General features: G+C 37.6%; 1 protein-coding gene across 4 annotated transcripts in view; it reads right to left on the minus strand.

Moving 5' to 3' along the window:
- The window catches only part of LOC124400193 (kinase non-catalytic C-lobe domain-containing protein 1), a 39,845-nt gene extending 21,221 nt beyond the window's left edge, over positions 1-18,624 (minus strand). For 3 of the 4 annotated variants that reach the window (XM_046871874.1, XM_046871866.1, XM_046871857.1), the window contains exons 1-11: positions 18,225-18,624; positions 12,678-12,876; positions 7,246-7,304; positions 5,413-5,559; positions 3,194-3,311; positions 2,382-3,112; positions 2,134-2,248; positions 1,548-1,619; positions 570-631; positions 305-463; positions 30-107 (exon numbers count right to left, since the gene is read on the minus strand). In XM_046871874.1, coding sequence (XP_046727830.1) covers positions 30-107; positions 305-463; positions 570-631; positions 1,548-1,619; positions 2,134-2,248; positions 2,382-3,112; positions 3,194-3,311; positions 5,413-5,559; positions 7,246-7,304; positions 12,678-12,876; positions 18,225-18,332 — 1,848 coding nt within the window. In that variant the 5' untranslated portion in view covers positions 18,333-18,624. The remainder of the gene's footprint in view (positions 1-29; positions 108-304; positions 464-569; positions 632-1,547; positions 1,620-2,133; positions 2,249-2,381; positions 3,113-3,193; positions 3,312-5,412; positions 5,560-7,245; positions 7,305-12,677; positions 12,877-18,224) is intronic. The other variant, XM_046871882.1, reaches the window with a different exon arrangement.
- Positions 18,625-19,944: the final 1,320 nt, after the last annotated feature.

The raw sequence follows: 19,944 nt of genomic DNA on the forward strand, positions 1-19,944 counted from the left end.
TCTCAAAAACCCCATAGGCTAACGTATACCTTATGAAGTCTGTTGATTAGCCGTGTCCACACAGTCTCAGCATCAGTCCCCTGATAAGACAGGTAGTCACGGCATCTCTGAAGTAGTATGAGAGAAATTTGCTTATTCATGTGTCTCTAATTGTACATTAGGGTTCATCAGTAAGATATGTGGACATAATTATATAAAACTCTTACAATTTAACACTGAGGTTTATATATGAACATATGAATAAAAATATATCCAACACATGCAATTAACCTAGATCTGCTCTTATTGCTTATCTGTTTATTACCTTTTTTGCCATAACAATAGATGGTCTTTCAATTGGAGTTTTTTTGGCCATCTCAAGCAGGAGCCTTTTGAGTTTTCTTGGCATAGCTAACTTCTGATTAGGGGACAAATGAAATTTAGCTACAGCCCACAAAATTGCTGCCACTCCATATATGCAGGCCTAAAAAGGAACAAAAACACATTTTTATTGCAAACTCAAGTATTTAAATGTCTACAAAAAGCATAAGCTGACAATTCACTAAAAAAAAAAAAAAAAAAAGGTTTACCTTTTCTGTTAAAATACCATGTTCCTGGAATTCAGGCGCTACATAAAAGGCATCGCTGGATCCTACAAATAATGACAAAAAAACAAGTCGGTCTGTAGCAATAAACATGTGACTTGAAAATATACACTCTGTACTAGTTTGAATTGTGGTATTGAATTGTGGGGAATGGTATTGTATGTTCTGGAATGGTAATGTATAGTATAGCACATTATGGTATGGTATGATATAGTATGGTATTGCATCAGGTGTTTAAATGGGGTAGGCAATTCGAAGAGTAGTTCAAGGAGAGAAATAGTTCAAATGTTGTCATAATTCATCTGCTTTAACACTAGCGGTCTAAACTTGAGTAAGTTTAACTAATACACACAAATCTATTTTAAACAATGCTGTTCCATTAAAGATGCTGATTTTAACCCTGCAAGTTATTTGAATGTGGTTGGCGACTGTCATGTTGATCATCTTCAACATTTCTTATCTTTTTGCTGGATATTACACAATCATGGAAAGCAATTATCATTAACACGAGCATCTACCCATAACAAGCATTATAACAAGAAACTGTAACAGTTGTCATTGTCAGTCACAGGTATCTTTTTTCTGCAAATGCAACACATTCTATGGTGCTGATTAAGTTACAGAATGTGCATGTTTTTCCCCATTGTTTAGTGATGTTTTAAAAAACCCTCTTTCAATGGGCATGCTTGTAATTTTGATGAGCTTTGTGCTATGTGAATGATGCACTAATCTGATGTTGTGCTACTATGAAAACACATTATATTGAAGTGCTGGCTGGCTGATCCTGTCCATTTTTGACACATTATTAATGATTACATTAAATTTTTTTTATTAAAAACTGCTAATTGCAAATGTAAATAAAGGTTATTGTGATTAAATTATAATTGCATTCGAATTTCAATGAGATTTTTAAAGTTTTTCCTCCATGGATTTGCATGTTTGGTGTGTTGTGCACAGCAGTACCTGTGTTTTTTGGCATTAGGAACAGCAGCTCTCCATCACAGCTGACATAAACAGAGTCCAGGCACAGGTAAGCTTTCAAAACAAAGGCCAAAAGCATTTCACTCAAAATCATAAAGCGCCATTCAGGTGTTCTATTACAGTTCTTCTAGAGATCCAAAGGAAAATTGCCATAGTATAAAGTGGTGCTGTGAGATTGTACCTTAAAACTTAATAAACTTGACCGCGGAGAAAACAAAAGAAATGGAGGAAACACACATTGACATGTGGAGAACTGCACCACCACTCTCTGTAAAGATTCTGCTATATTTTCCCCATATTCACATGAGTTACTCAAGTTTCTCTGATTTTCTGATACCTTCCAAAACCATACCAGCAGGTAGAATGACAAAGATAAATTGCCACAAGGTATAAATATGTGTGACTGTGAAGTTCTGTGATGAACCATCCAGAATGTAGCCTTCTTCACGCTAACTGTTCCTGCCGTAGGATCTAATTTCACCATTGTGCGACCTAGGATTACTGCTAAATATTACATTGGTGGGCTTTTGATTTTAGGAGGAGCATGGTTCTTCTGTATAGGACTGACCTGGGAAATCAGTGTAGGATTGCAGTGTGGTCAGGCAGGTGTAACACAGGGCCCACAACTCATTCACAGACAATGGCCATGTACAGTGTGACAGCAGCTCCCGCAAAGAGACCCACTGCGAATGGAAGCCAAAAGAGCATTTATCTGAATGTGCAATAATAAAACGCCTAGCACTTCATCTAACAAACTGCAAAGGAGAGGAAAGAATAATCTCTTTATAATTCACAAAAGCTGAATCTATATCTTACCTCATCCTGAGATTCCTCATTGAGGCACAGCATGCTTTTGGTCATATGATTAGAAGAGCACAGGTTGCTATTCTTTATTTCCTCATCTACATGTGTGAAGAGCACAGGGGTTTCCTCCCTTACAACTTCACTTTGATCTGTATATTCTGGATCTACATTGGTGGTGACACGAGTCGGGGTGTCATTACTTATTCTGTTTACAGATTCTACTGAGTGGCTGAGAACCTCATCTGTTCCATCGGAATCTTCATCCAGTGCAGACTTCTTGCTTGTTTCCTTCAGCATATGGTCTTCCCATTGCATCATAATATTCTCATCTCCCCCAATCTCTGACAAGTCTGCTACCATCATGCTTAGGTTTGTGTGTGATGGAGATGAAAACACAGGGGGGTTGTTGGAGTCAGGAATGGAGCAGGAGCGATTTAGGGCACTCCGTGATCTTCTCCACCTCACCTCTTGATTCATCTTAAGAACGGTGGAGCTATTCTGACTCGGGTAAAAGGAGTTTACATCTCGGAGCGGCATTGGACCTCCGTGATATCCATCCACACTCCCGGAACGGAATGAACCATTGCAGACTCTTCTCCTAGGTTTAACTAGATGCTCCTCGTCTTCATGAGAATCTGAAGAATAATGTCTGGCCATGCGCTGGTCATATGTATGATTCTCAACTGAGCTTGACCGTGAGCTTTTATATTCCATTAAGTGATGATATGATTTGTCCCATTCATCTATGAACGAAATTTAAAATCAGAGTTAAGACAATAGAACCAGTAGCAACTTTACAATCTGAAAGGAGATGATGATAAAACCTTGAAAAGGTGCCACCGATTCTATGGATAGCACTCTTCTTCCTATGGCAGAGAGCTTTCGGCACACTGCTGTGGATATTGTGTCTCTGAGTTTGGCATCTGCTAGAGACAGAATGACCTGCGAAGAGAGAGAAGTTAACACTAAGATGAACTGCATATTGGTGTGTACCATATGAAGTGCATCAATAAAGCAAGCTAAAAAAAAAACACCAAGAGATCTGTTTGAAAATGAGTTTAGATCCATATATACATGCTAGAGACTTTCAGGTACGCAAATTCTCAGGGTTCTCATCAAACAGGGGTAACATGTATAAACAAGATTTGCTATTTGTTGTGAGTATTGGCTTGCTGTTATTTTTCTATATATGGTTTCTCTGAGGTTACACAAGTATAATACAGGACTTTTCAATAACCAGGTTGAACACACTGATTCTATCCCAATTTGCCCCTCATCCTCTGTACACTGGTCTCTTTTTCCACTCCACTTTCTTTATATGGCTAATGTTTCCTGTTCTCATTACCCCGTTGTCATGGTAGTTATTTATTCAGATCCGGTGTTCGCTAGTTTATTTACTTACGCCTGTCTGGCTTGACCATTTAAAAGCTTTTGTGTTTCCACTGTGGCTTTCTGGTCTGTTTCTCTTGTGTCCTTTCTGGTTTTTATACCCCTCTGTATCTTGCACATGTTTTTCCACAACATCTTTTAAAAAAAGAATTCTGCCTTTTCTTTGCCTTTCATTGCTTCGTGGATAATAGCATGTTAAATATAATTCTTTTCTAGAGGCTTTGTTCTTGTTTAAAAGAGTTCTGCATAGACAGAATCTTACCATATGGTAAACTCAGAGTAACAATCACACATCAGTGAGAAAGAAGACAGAAAGCATCACAATTAAGAGTTAAAGTGGTTTATTCGAGCTGGAAAATGCTTGATGCTGAGGTCATAGGAAAAGCAAAGCTGTCTTTCAGCACATCATTAAAAGGAATATTCTCGAAGCAAAGCTTTCGCAATTAAAAGCACTATAGCTGAAGCATCAGCAATGTGCTTGAAAACTTGCTTTTTTCTTTCTTTTGCATTTCTTTAGGGTTATTCTCATGTTAACACTCATAGTTAAGTTTAAAGCAGCACATAGACCAGCTTCACTAATACAAAGTCACAATGTGAAGTCTACACCAGGCCATACTTTGAAAGTAGTCCATTAAAGCTAGTGTTATTATACAGTCATGAGAAAAATATCATGAGAGCAACATTTTGTCATGCACCCTTGGGTTGGAGGAATTGCATTACTCTCTCCTGTCAATCACAGAAACACTAGGCATTTGTGGGCATTGTGTAAGCACCAATATGAGCAAGATATCAAATACTGCTTTACTCTGTGTGTTGTAGAAGGAACTAAAAAAAGATTAGGTCAGCTTCAAGTTTCTCAGAGGAAGCATGTGTTTGCCTTGCTGGCTAGTATCTGTAGCATAATAGGGGAGAGATAGTGTAGGTAGTGAGTAGGAATGAGGTGTGAAGTGTTTGGACTTGTGTGTGCGTGCGTGTGTGTTTATGTGTGTGTGTGTGTGTGTGTGTGTGTGTGTAGATGGGGTGGAGGGCGAGGGATATGATAGAGGTTATTAGACAGTTTTTATAATTAAATATGTTCCTCTAAAGCACATTTCATAGCCATTCTTCTCCTACTCAGTGAGCTATCGGTAATGTCAGGGTGGGGGAGGTAGAAGAGGGCCAGCATAACATTTTCTATCCACAAAGGATCTTAGTCTAAAAAGGTCTTTGAACAGAAACAAAGGAAAAGTTAAACTGAAAAAAGATGTTTACTTTGGATGCTGCACTGTATCTATCTAGATCTAAATGGAAAATAATAGTTGTGAAAGTATGTTGAAACTACGTTTTTTGGTGCAACTATTAATATTGTAGTATATCATAGCATATTCACAAAGTCTGTATTAAGCTATACTCATAACAATTTATGTAACTGGAATCAGCATTATACCAAACGTATTTCTTTGTAAGTTAGTAGCAAATAATTTCCAATAATTTCCAATAGTCAAGTCAAGTCAAGTTTATTTCTATAGCGCTTTTCACAACAGACATTGTCTCAAAGCAGCTAATACCATTAAAGGTAATACCATTAGCTGCTTTGCCAATACCATAACAAAATATTTTAAAGAATTAATAGAAAAATAAAATGTCAAATGTGTATTCTGTGAAGTTTTCACACCTTTGGAGAAGGTCTATCTCCTGGCTTTTCCTCTTGCATTTGTTCAAGCAACCTAAGAGTATCAACCCCGAACTCTGCTTCGGTTTCAGGTTCTCCATCATAGCCCAGAGCAGCTGTAAGTGTGGAGCCAAGCGAGAACACATGACCCTAAAGCAGGGGTAAAGATAAAGAATGTGAAGATGCCAGCAAAAAATAAGACATTGTACAGATCACTTTGTCTAAGTGGTGTTATTGGTTATAGAAGTGACATACACCGATCAGGTAGAAAATCTGCTTGACCACCTGCTTAATATTGTGTTGGTCCCCATTTTGCTGACAAAACACTCAAGATCCATCGAGCATTAACAGCATTAACTTCTTCAGCAATTTGAGCTACAGGAGCTTGTCTGTTGGATCGGGCTAACCGTCGCTCCCCACGTGCATCAGTGAACTTTGGCTGCCAATGACCCTGTCGCCGGTTCATCACTGTTCCTTCCTTGGACCACTTTTGATAGATACTGAGTACTGCAGACCATGAGCAGCCCACAAGAGCTGCAGTTTTAGAGATGCTCTGACCCAGTCGTCTAGCCAACAATTTTTTTTCTTACAGGTGCCATGATAAAGAGATAATCAATGTTATTCACTTTACTGGTCATAATGTTATAATGTAATAATGTTATGCCTGATCGGTGTATATAGTTATAGTAATAGCAGTGACAAGTAACAATAATGATAGAGCAACTGAGTTCTTACAGTTACCTGCAAGTCAGTTTCCTCTATCAAGATATATTGAATTTTTTTTTTGCCCAATTACTGTAATAATAACTGTTCAGATATTAGTGTCAATATGATATTAAAAGTGTGAAACTTAGTCATGCCTGGATGAAACTAGACCTCCCACACAAGATTCTGTTTTGGTTATGTAATCCTGCTATTCCTAAAGCCATTTAGTATTGAGCACAGACAAATACAGATGAAAGTGAACAGTGTCATCCATTTTCCTGCCTGCAGCCAGTCCAGGAAATATCCATCATCTGTGGCAGGTCATGCACTCTCTCATCTAGGCTAACAAATGAGTCCTTATCTACACACTTTGCTTGACCAGAACATTATACACGATCGCCTGTATCCGTGTCAGGAGGACCAGTCTTTTCCAGGATTTTGTTGTGTGAAAAGATTCATTTATGGTCTAAATAAAATAGATATTTGATTGCTGTATTAAAGACCGCTGACTTCCTTTGTAATGTCTGTTTACAGTCCATAACAAACATAACAAATGAGTTTCTACAGTGGGGTGCATCAGTCTGTAATAATCAATTGTAACAATTATCATCACAAATAGACAAATGCAGAATCTTTTTTTTATAGAATTTTTTCCTTCATGATTTAATGACAGTGTGCACTGTCCACAAGTTTGTGTAAAGCCTGATGATCCATGTTAGATCATCAACATGACATTTGAACATGTGCTTCAACAGAAGGCATAGGATTCGTAGAAAATCTGACATTCTCTACAAAAGTAAATAGGGTCACTCATTTGATTACATTTAAATAGTGAGCTAGAAATTGTGCTACATCTTGAATCCTGAAGCAATATGTTTCAAATTACTTTCAGAATTTTCTGTTTATTTCTAAACATAAACCAACTTTTGGAACCCATTGTAAATATGTGATAAAAAATGTGTCTATTATGTAGTTCTTGTTTTTTTGTTACACTAATAAGTTGCTCCATATTACCTTTGGTTGCATACCACATACCACCATCCATATTCAAACACCAAATAAAGGAATTTCCTTTATTATGTTGTCATGATTCTGTGGATGTACACGAGTGCAAACCCAGTAATAATTCACCTCAATTGTGTTTCCAGTCTTGTCAAACTCTGGTGGTACAAAGGTGCCTTCAGGGTCATCTGGTGAAAAATGGCGAGAAAAAGAAAATAATTACTGCAATTTCAAATACGGTAATCCCCAGTTTATAAAATAAAAACCATGATAAACAGATGCCACCCCAAAAATGCTATTTTATGTATACAGTACTGTATAAAAATCACTTACTTCATTTTATAAATAATAATTATATTTTTATTAATAAATGTCATTAGTTTTACATAAAACTACATAAAAAACAATTCCCTATACGTTTTTTTGGTCTATCCTGCTATCTGCGAGAGACCACGAAAATCAGCTTAACAAATTAGTTATGCGGCAAATGCAATTCCATGATAAAACGGGGCGCGAGATTCGAACCGCAGTAAAATTCAAAAATTCATTAAAAACCCACAGGTTAATATTGATGCTTCTGCTACACATGATTTGTGAAATGAGACTTGTAATGACTAAAGGCCTGGGTGTATACAGTATACACCAGGGGTCACCAGCCTTTTTGAAACTGAGAGCTACTTCTTGAGTACCGATTAATGTGAAGGCCTACCAGTTTGATACACACTTCTGAAATAACAAATTTGCTTAATTTACCTTTTATTATATGTTATTATTAAAAATTAATGATATTTATCTATATCTAGTCATCTATATTTAAATATTGTCATTTTTAAATTCACACCAATGCAAGTGTTATTTAAAAAAGAATAGCAACAAAAAAAATTTGATGCAGCTCACTGGTAAGTGGCGCTATGTTGAGCTATTTTTTAGAAAAGGCTGTTGGTGACCCCTGATATACACTATATGGAAAAAAGTACTGGGGCACCTGATTTTCCCAGCTTTATTTGGTGCTTTTCCAAACTGTTGGGAACAATTGTATAGGGCGTCTTTGGATGCAGTAGCATGAAAATGTCCCTTTACTTGAACTAGGAGACCCAAACCTGTTCCAGCATGGCAAAGCCCATGTGCACAAAGCTCCATGAAGGTTTCCTTTGCATGTTTTAAGTGGAAGATGCCATAGAGTTTAAGATCCTGCCATAGAGCTCGGACCTCAACCCTACTCAACACATTTGGGATGAATTGGACTGCAGACTGCACCCCAGGCTTCATCACCTCACCTACATCAGTACTTGACTTAACTAATACACTTGTGTCCCAATGAGCACAAATCTCCACAAGCACGAATTTAGTGGAACATCTTCCCAGAAGAGTGGAGGGAACTTTAAGAGCAAATTGGGACCAAATGTGGAATGCAATGTTAAAAAAGCACATACTATGACCAGATGTCTGCAAACCTTTTGCAATATATTGTATATAAATTGTGCTTACACAATACATTTATCAATTCAATTACTGTCTAATAACCTGGGTTTATAGGACCATATCAAACAGTACACCGTTGCGAATTAGTTCATAGTAGTACAAAAAGGATAATTTCGTTCAAGTAGTTGTCCAGAGCGCAAGCTGTTGTGGAGCTTGCCACAGCATTGCTGCTTCTAAGTAGGCCAAAGATGCTGAGGATCCCCAGCCTCAGGAATATTCTGCAGAGCTGGAGGAGTTTTATAGGTCACATTCCTTTCTACTCTCTATTCTATGTGCACTGTATTACAAATTCCCAACTATGAGAGATAGAACAACTATGAAAGACAAAGCAAACTGCAGGAAGTCTTTATTGGCCACATCAAAAGAGCCTTGAAAGAGATACATATATTATTAATATAGTTAGTAATAGTACAGCATGTTTGTAGGTGAATATACTGTGTGATGTAGCAGAGTGGCTAAAAGAGAGACCCGTGCATGATGCAGAAACTAGATACCCTACTGCAGGGGTCACCAACTGGCGAACTTTGAATGGCAAATGGCGCCCGGCCGGACCGCGAAGCCTTTTCACATAATGAAATTAATATTTGCCAAACGCTATTTTCTAATAAATCCACATTTATATCAGGCACATCAAGGTGGGCTCAGTATAGCTGTTTGGGTCTGAAGAGATCTGTGCTCATTCAGCCACAAGATTGAGGCACAGAAGTACCCGATGTAGGGTGAATATACCGATATGGGTTTTTCTCTGGCCGATGTCTATGTCCATATTTAGAAATCAGGGCAACCGATGGCCGATATATGATGCCTTTTTTGTTGGCCGATTTTCTTTTTTTTCTTCTTGATGACAAAAAAAAATCTTGAATGTAATTCACATTCTCTCTCCAAACGTTATACATAAAACGCCTAGAGTGTCAGTCGGGTTTAGGTTTTTTTCGCACCGTTGGCTCTGGTCGAATGCATCAGCAGTTTTTCGGTCGATTCTGAGGCGAAACTTGTCGGAAAAAGAATCCGATTGGCTATTTAGCTAAGCGAATGAGCACGCGAAAAAAAACCTGGAACACAATTGTTGTCATTCTTGCTTTTGTCTTTGTAACTTAGCAGACATGACTGAAAAATGTTACACGAATCTGTTAGTAATGATCGCGGCAGCTATTAAACCTGCATGCTATATATATTCACAGTTGTAGCTCTTCTGGTTTCCCTGTTTGTATGCCGAATACAGTCTACTGCCACCTGCTGGTATTAGAGTGTTATGTTCTTACACGTGAGGGCAGAACATACAGGCACGGTTTGGTGTGTCAGATGCAACTGCCATATATTCGGCATAATTTGCAGCACAATCTGCCAATGCCGATTAATATAAAAATACATTTTAATAAAAAAAACTATATTCGTAACTACATTCGTAGTTTTTATCGGCCTCCAGAGGAGACCTGGGTTGCACTCAGCTCTCTAGTTCATGCTGGAACAGGCTTGGGGCTGAAGTTCGTGATAAAGTTTGAGGAAAAACCCAAATATGACTGGAAAAGTCACAATACTTTTGTTTATATAGTGTATTTTTATATTACTATTCATAATCCATATACTTTTCATTATTCATTCATTACTATTCATTATTACTATACAGTAATAATAAATAGAGAAGCCCTATTCATATTTGCATTATTAATAGTTACTAGTAATTTATACAGTACTGCAAAACTAATTTGAAGGAAACAGGATGGAAATAAAAGTCAATGTCGTACTAAAAAAAAGATTTTAATGTTAGTTAAAGCCTCAAACATATAAATTGCTGTGCTTATATATATATATATATATATATATATATATATATATATATATATATATATATATATATATATATACACGGTGGAACCCGGCAACCCTATTAAGTCGACGTTTTTGAAATGGAACCGCCAAATTCTCGCTTTTTCTACGCATTTTTTATCGGTTATGTCGACTTTTTTTATGTCGCGGAACCCTAATATCTTGAGCACAAGGGAGAAATTTTAATGTCAGTTATGTCGATCGGCGCTGTGCAGCCGCAGAAGAACTCGCGAAAGTGGCGGAAAAATCAAACCTTACAGCTGCTACAGGTGTTGTATTGTATACTGGTGAATCTCTGCTGTTAGTAAGTGCACATATGCATTTTTTTGTTAAATGTTATGTGATGAACGGAGCGCGGCGCTCGGCTTCAACTCCTTACCGGCGCGCGCGTCGCTCCTTACCGAGAGCCGTGCTCCTTACCGAGCACGCAGGCGAGCAGGGTAAGGAGCACGGCTCTCGGTAAGGAGTTGAAGCCGGAGCTTCAGAGAAAGCGGCCGAGAAAGCACCTGCCACGCCACCTTCGGCCGTTCACGTTTGAGACTTTTCTGTCCCTCGTTTTTGGTTTCGGGTTCGGTTTTGGATCTTCCGGGTTTTTCCGGCCGCGCCGTGCCGCCGGTCGCCGTATTTTTAATTTCCTATTTTTCCATTCACAAACTCTCTCTCTCTCTCTCTCTCTCTCTCTCGCCGGCTTATCTCCCCTCGGCATCACGGACGTAAGTTTTTCGGACACTTTGCTTTGTGTGTTTGTGCGGATTACTTCAGCCTGATGGTCATAAGTTTTCAGAAACTTAGTTACTGTTTTTTTTTTTTTCCACATGTGGACTAAATGTGAGACGGCACTGTGCAGCCGCTGTTTTTTTTGTTTTTGAGCGATCTGTGTGTTTATAATGTTGGAGAATATAATAAAGGTTTGTATGGAGAATGGACGGTGGTTTGTATTGTATACTGGTAAATCTCTGCTGTTAGTAGGTGCACTTATGCCTTTTGTTGTTAACAAACGTATGTACATTTTATAGCATGCCTTCATCAAACAAATCGCGCAACGCTGTTGTGTAAAACCCTCCAAAACACGCATGCACATTCTCATTTATTAACGCACATCATGTACATAAAGAAATTTCAAGCACGTTAATATATTGCCGCCATTTTGATTTTCGTTTATCTAGATCATCGGTTACCTCGATGCTTTTTGGCAACCCCCTAAGACATCGACATAACCGGGTTCCACTGTATATATATATATATATATATATATATATATATATATATATATATATATATATATAAAACTGTGAAATCAAACATGAACATATGTTCTCTGCATATATTGTTATATATCAGATTTCCATACTGTAGAGGCATTTTAATATATATAAAGTAAACCGTTACTGTTTGCTTTTTAAACATTTTAAATTTAGGAAATATTTTTTTCTTTTACATGGATCTGGGAATTGTATTATAAATTTAAACAAATATTTGGTTCCAGTATGGATCGGCCAATATAAATGTGAATAACCTAATCATCTGCAGTATGACAGAGCAGTAAAACAATAGTATCACTGTGCAATGTGAGCAGTAATTCAGGGATATATTAGGATGTGAATCAGGAAGTCAGACATCTGTGGCCCTGCACACTGTTTGAGTGCTTTGTCCTTCAGCTACATAATTTCTTCATTCATGACACGTTTCCACAGGACCGTTTTAGCTTCTACCCATGGCCAATTTCAATTCCGGATTTTGTTACAGTAAGCATCATAGAAATTGATTTAAACCAACAAGCGAGTACAAAAACATATTTTATATGAAATATTAAAAATCATTTTATTTCAAGTAGAAAGTATAATAGTCCTGATAATCCTGACCCTAGAGAACCAGATTTAGTTTTAATCCTAACCCCTGGGTTCTGACCTGCTTCCAGATCTTCCTGAAGACCCTGTTAAATAGCAAACTAAATTAGAAACTCAATCAGCAAACCAAAACAGAATGATTAATATCTAACCGTTACTGTGCACTTTTAAAACTGCAACTTATGTCCATTTTTTTTAGATCGGACAAACACTACAGAACAGCCTCCAGGCTTTGTAGAGTATGATTTGCAAGGGCAACAGTTTTAAAGAAGAAGACACCCCCCTACATCCAGATCATCAAATCTAGGCCCCTATACAACCAAACAAAATTGCAGACAGTGAAGCTGTCTGCAGGCAGCATGTTAAATACACACACACACAGTGGTGAACGTAACGAATACTGACCACTGAGCTGTTCCATGAAGCACACGTTGCCGTGGGCATTAAAGGCAAGCGTGTCTGGTGTAATGCAGAGAGTGTAAAAGAGTGGAGAGCAGGAAATGCTCTGCAGCGAGCGCACACACTCAGCACACACTGCCCACACCTCCTGCTCGGACAGGCAGCTGTCTCTCAGGCACAGGATATCTGCCAAAGACACGTTCTCCTGAGAAGAGAGAATTATGAAAGATTTAGGATGATAAAAGAGTTTGATTTTACATTCAGAACACACTGCCATTTACATTTAAAGAAACAGAATTTTTATAGAATTGACATTTGATATAAAGCCTAACCACCACAAATACAAATGTGATTCTTAACTTATCATTAGAGTTTTGAGCCATCCAGTTTAACCACTTTTGACCTTTTCTGTTGACAATGTTTCTAGGACATTGTGCCTGCTCATCTCAAGCATTCATTGTGTATTTAATCACTTTAAAGCCAGTCTGGTTGCTGATTTTAGGATATAAATGGAATATCATTCAGCCTCCTGCCCTTAGTGATGAAGGTTCAGCAGGATTATTTCTAGACGTAAAGACACCATTCAAGACCAGAAGAGTCATGATGTCATCTCCAAATCTGACCTAGTTGTTAACTCATATAAAGTCCATTCAGCATTCATTCCCTGTGACCTTTTCTTTTTGTTACCTTCATTTTCAATTCATTTTTTTCCTCAGAAAACACTTCATACTGAAAAACCAGTTTGTCACAGTTTTGCAAATTGCTGGATATAGAAAAAACCACTAATTCGATTTAGATATGTATTTAAACCCTTAATTTATCAAACCACTATTTTCAAAGCTCTCTGTTGAGCAGCTTTAACTCCAGTCTCTATTTGTCTCTGGTCAAGGATTTAAACATATTTGCCTTAAAAGTACTTCTATGTAGCCTTGGCTGTGTGTTTCAGGTCTTCGTCCTGCTGTTAGAAGAACCTCACCCCAATCTGAGGTCCTTAGGACCCTTGAGATGTCAGTACTCTGCCACCACCTGGCTTTACCAGGATGGAATTTACAGGAGGTCAGTGCTGCTTTGTTTTCTTCAGATATAGTCTTCTGCATTCAGGTCAGAATGTTCCATTTTGCTGTAATTAGAGCGTACAATATTGTTGCTCATGGGCTGAGAATTCTTTTGGTGCCTTTTGGCAAACTGTAAGCAAAAAAGTAATGTGGCCTTCACTCAGTATAGCTTCCATCTGGGTACTTTACCAGAAATTGCTTGAGTGCTGCACAGCATGTTGTCCTTCAGGCAGGTTCTTCCATTTCAACACAGGATTTCTGGAGTACCATCAGAGTGACCTTTGGATTTTTACTCATCTCCTTGACTAAAACCCTTCTCTCTGATTGCTGAACACAAAGTCAGCGTGTTTTTTCCCCTCCCAATCTTGTCTTAGGCAGTTTCATTCGCTCCATGGCATGTTTTTGCACTGTTACCTGTAGGGCTTTTTATAGACAAGTGTATCTTTCCAAATCATGTCCAATTAACTGGACTTATCATAGGTGAACTTTAATCAAGCTGAACAAAAATCTGTTTATGGATCACTTTTGAAAATGGGAGGAAAATTAGCTTAATTTCAAGTGTTTTCAGTAAAGCGTCTAAATACCGGTGTATGCAAATGTGATCTTTCACATTTTTATTCTTAATACATACAAAACTTTATAAAAACCTGTGCTTCCCAGTTGAGAAACAGAAATATTTTAGAGCAAGTCTGTAATGTAACATAATGTAAACAATAAACGACTATCTTCTATAACACAAGGTATTTGTTGTGTGATATTTCTCTGAAAAAAAAGAAAGAAAAATGCAAAGAAAAGCAGAACTCATGTCTCCGAAGTCTTGCTTCTGCTGACTCTCACTTCACAAACCTTAAACTGACTAGAAACTTTTGTTCTACATCTCCAGATCCCTAAATAGAGCTCTAGTTCCCCTTTCCCAATACGCAAGAAAATGTCTTGCTGTAATGATGTAATGCACTGTGAAAGAGCACAATGTCTTGTATCTACAGACATTCATTGTTCTGTCCAGTTTGACTGGAAACTACTATTCATTGCAAACCCGAGAAGACACAAGAGCTGTTTAGTGTGATTACATTTAACATTTCTGTTTAATCAACATTCTCCCTGATTAAGAAACATCATAGGTCTATTGAACGGAAAGCATCTTCAAGGTGAAAAACAGTCTCACGTGGTCAGCACTGGAAGGGAACAAACCAGACCCAGAAAAGCTGCAGTATAAAACACAGAGCAGGAAAGTGCTACAGCAAAAGTGCACCCCATAAATAGACAAACTCCTACGGGAGAAGTGCAGAGAAACATTCTCTCTCTCTCTCTCTCTCTCTCTCTCTCTCTCTCTCTCTCTCCACAAATCGGCCTAGATATGTTTTTGGCTTTTCATAATTATGTTCTGTACACTGATGTCAAAGCTGACATGGAATCTCTCCAACCATATCCATCATCCCACTAAGATTATACCTGAAGACAAAACTGCCAATTTGCTCCACTGCGAAAAAAAAAAGAAAAATAGGTTGAATCATACACTCCGGGCAAACAACACAAAACTGTGCTAAGCCCAAAATGAATCACTGGTCAAAAAATAATCGATAAGAATTGTATTAAATAGTGTAGATCAGGGGTCACCAACGTGGTGCCCGCGGACACCAGGTAGCCCGCAAGGACCACATGAGTAGCCCGTGGGCCTTTTCTAAAAATAGCTGTTTCCTACTTTAAATCATTGTTGATAATTATTATGAGAAATCATTAACATGATCAGTGTCTTCACATAGATGAATATCATTAATTATTAATAATAACATATAATAAAAGGTAAATTGAGAAAATTTGTTATTTCAGATCAAACTGAAAACCCTTCACATTAACCCAAGAAGTAGCTCTCATTTTTAAAAAGGTTGGTGACCCCTGGTGTAGATCTCTCTATCAAGTATAGATCTTACCCTGCTCTATCAATCCTGGCTCCATTTATATGAGCTTGTTATCAATACTACTCTTAAAATAATCCTTTTTGGGAGATTTTGTACAGCCAGACATGTTTATGTTTTTTTAAACTCAATTAGATTTTATATTTGTATAGCACTTTTTACAATGGACATTGTCTCAAAGCAGCTTTTCGCAGATAAAGCGTTAATAAGGTTATATGAAAGAATGTGTTTTGCCTATAAGTTACAGTAGTCCCTTATAATTGTTTATCCCTGATGAGCAAGCCAGTGGTGACTATGGCAAATAAAAACTCCCTGAGATGGTATGAGGAACAAACCTTGCGAGGAACCAGACTCAAAAGGGAGGGTTTTTTTCTACTTTTTAATCATGATCATGATTGTACCCTTTAATAAACTAAAAAAATGTGAATTCCCATGTTTACAGTTAACAGGAACAGTTAACTCGGGAAAAATTGATCAAGCAAACGATGGGACATGAGCTCTCCATAGTGCAGCTGTTTCATTCTTTGTTGAATTTTATTAACCATTGATTTGTTTTTAAGACTAATAAATGGTCATATTTGTCTCTGCTTTAACTCTAGGAGCATATATCAATCAGGATCTAGATATACTGACTAACGATGGATGTGATTGAAAGATGTTCCGCCATAATGTTATAATGTAAATTACTATTGCTTTTACGATCGATTTTTCATGTTTGATGTCTGAACATTCTCCTCAGACAGAATTTCTGTGCTTAAAACATCTGTTTGACCCAAACCTTCGAAAGAAATTAGACTGGAAATTAAACCTTGTCTACATTTTAGTGAATCACTGATTTTAGCTTGTTATACAAAATGAAGAGTACCCTACCTAAATGTGATCTACAAACCGCAACAAAGTTAAAATAACAGTGAATTATATATTTAATATTCTAGTTCAAATCACAGCGTTGTTTATTGAACATCTTCCACTAATCCCCTAAAACCACACCTCTCTAACACTGCACAAGTGACATTAATGAGGACAGCCTCGCACTGAAAACTAAAATGTTTTAGTAAGCTGATAGGATTCCCGGTTCAACCTAAACACTGGTATCAGTGACACTACTCCATTACTGGAGTGCTCTCCCAAATAAAATCCAAGTCATTTTCTTCTACAGAGCTGATAATGTATGAGTCATAGTTAGAGATATGGTATATTAACACCACTGAACAACCGAGATGCTTCTGCATCAGACGATAAACTCCCTCTGCTCATGCTTCCTGATATAAATAGCAGACGGGTGCAGATCCACAACCCAAAAATGTCAATTATTTGCATGTTTATTTATTTAGATGTGCTTTCTTCAGTCACAGTGCTAACAGTATTTATGTGCTATATAAAAGCAATGCACGAGGTCATTCAAATGGTGCAAATTCAAGAATGCACGTCTTAAGCTCTACTATTTTTGTAGCCTGGGGATCAGTCTACCATTTCTCTCATTGATGTTTGCGCATTTTACCGACTCGAAGTTAACGCACTGGGTAATGCCATGTAGGAAATCTGAAGTAAATATAAGAAAATATAGCCCACACAGTTTAAAGTAATGTCAGTGCTTCAAGAATGAAATCATAGACTGTGCAAATGATCTAAGATATAATTAAGTGGTGACATTTTGAAGTGTTGTCAAGTCCGTAATTCCTGCAAAATAAAACATGGCTGAGTGGAAAAAAAAAAGATAAACCTTAAAACTTCTTTGGTTAAATAAGAAATACTGTTTGGAAGGATTTGTATTGAATACCCCTCACTTCCCCAAAAAAAACAATCAGTGTTCTGGAGCTGATGTATTTATTTATTATTTATTTATTCATTTATTTGTTTGTTTATTTATTAACAGGAATCCTCACTTAGAAAAAAAATCACATCATTCTTGTTTTTCAGTATGAATTATGTTATGTATACTTCTGTATACGCCTTAACAAGAAATCATCAGTCTGAAAAAGATCAAGAATGAAATGAATAGTGTGGATATCTTCATATCTCTAAATCCTGTCTCCAGTCGTAACTCTGCAATCAGGCCCTTGATGAGCTGCATCAGGTGTAGCAGAGTTTTGCAAAGTTTTGTACATCCACACATGTGCTTAAAAAGATTTCTGTGGTTAGTTTTTACATCAATCATTTTTTTTTCATTAAATTATTATCATGATTTTACTGTTATGTACAAGCAGACTGTAGAAGTCAATGCCTCTGTTTCTACCTTCTCCATGGAAATGGTGGCACAGGAGGTCACAAAAGTGCATTCCTGTAATTCTTGCTCTTTGTTCGACCAATGAAAACTTCATATTTGTTTTTTTGCCCATTATTTTTTCAGTACAGTTGCATTTTGTGGATGCTTAATGCTTCTATAAACTACTACTTCTAACTTGAAAACACTCTTGAAGTTTCCTATTAAACTTTAACCCACAATAACAAGCCATTAAACCATATCATTCTCAGACTGGACTGTTTTTTAACATCAAATCCCATTAAAAAACAACAACAACACAAGTCCATGTGAAACTGTTCACAGCATTAAGACAAGTATGGACTTGAACATTTCTCACCTCGTCTTCCATCAGCGGGGGCAAAGACGCAACTTTCGCCTTGTCTTCCTCCTCCTCTGCGTCCTCCTCAGCCCGCAGAGCAGCTACACCTCCTTCAAACATCTCCATCTCCACTCGGCTTTCTGTTAGCACTTAAATCATGCTGGAGGCCAAAACGAGTGAAGGAAAGGTCGGCGCTAATGCTGCGTGACTCCTCTCATTTTACTGATTTATTTATTTTATTTCTCTCTATCGAGCCCTCCGCCGTATGGAACGGAAGCAGGACACGGGTCAGCCACTGTACAGCTTGGCTGGATTTTAATGCGCCCCCCCCCAAAAAATACCCCAAAATAAGTGAGAGGAAGAACGCAGAGGTGTGTGTCCAGACTCGCTGCGGCTGTTAATGAGCGCACGGCAACAGGGCAGTTTGCTAACTCTGCTGTCATGGCAACGAGCGGCGCCGCGCGCCTCCACTCGGCCAGCGCACGCGGAAAGAGGGCTTGCCAGATTGATCGCAATAACACGAAAAACCCACAACACATCATTAATGAAGAGAGATCTAAGTTCAACAACTATGATCTAAAACACATCACTATCTTCCAGGTTTTCTTCTGAAAAATACTAAATCTATCTATCTATCTATCTATCTATCTACCTATCTATCTATCTATCTATCTATCTATCTATCTATCTATCTATCTATCTATCTATCTATCTAGCAACATTTTAATGTGCCAAGTTTTGAATCAGACACCAAAAACTGCATCATGCATTTTAATCGATTGGCAGTATTTTATAAAACGGTATTAATTGCATTTTATTGCTATGTACCTGTACTTTGCAACAACAATAAAGTTTTCTACCTATCTATCTATCTATCTATCTATCTATCTATCTATCTATCTATCTATCTATCTATCTATCTATCTATCTATCTATCTATCTATCTATCTAAATGAAGCATAAGCACATTACTTATTAAAAGCATTCATAATAACTTCAGTGCAACATGTTTTGGCGAAAACTGTAACCTGTTTTTAATGCATTTCATTACAATTTTTGTTACTTGATGTGGTTACAACTGAAAACAAATTTCACCAATAATAAGCAAACATCCACAATCCCTGGTCAAAATAAATAAAGTACCACAATTGGTAACAATATCAATAACGAATTTGACCCAATCTGGCAACCTCGTTTAGGCAGGCGCAAGCGCAGTACAACGTGAGCGAGACTGGCTTTGAAAATGCTCACAAATTATTGACGTTCTTCAGACATGACGCAGGCGAAACACGCGGCTGACGTCATGGACCCCAATCTATTGTGTATGCTGCACATAAAAAATCCATCCAAAACACATCCAAGAGTTAGTTCATGGGTTGAGTGCTGATTTGTTTTTGAAGCTGCAAAGTGGCACAAATGCACAGAAGAGCTGTAATTAAAATGAGATCAGGGGCAACATCGCCTACCACCAACATGTCATTATTCCTGAACTAACAGTTTCAGTGTACATAGTGTCTAAGGTTCGTCTGTGAGTGGAGAGGCATCAGAGGTTTGGTAAAAAAAAAAAAATTTCCCTTAAAATATAACTCCTCTCCAAATGGCATTTTTTGGAAAGCAGCAATTTAAAGTTTTTACGTCAAAGGCCAGGATTAACTTGTGTGGCCTTGTGTGTCAACATACTATTATCTAATGTTCAAAGACTGCAACATAACAAAGAGGACACCTATTTTTTAAGAAA

The sequence above is a fragment of the Silurus meridionalis genome, chromosome 2, assembly GCF_014805685.1.
Source record: "Silurus meridionalis isolate SWU-2019-XX chromosome 2, ASM1480568v1, whole genome shotgun sequence".
Lineage (NCBI taxonomy): Eukaryota > Metazoa > Chordata > Actinopteri > Siluriformes > Siluridae > Silurus > Silurus meridionalis.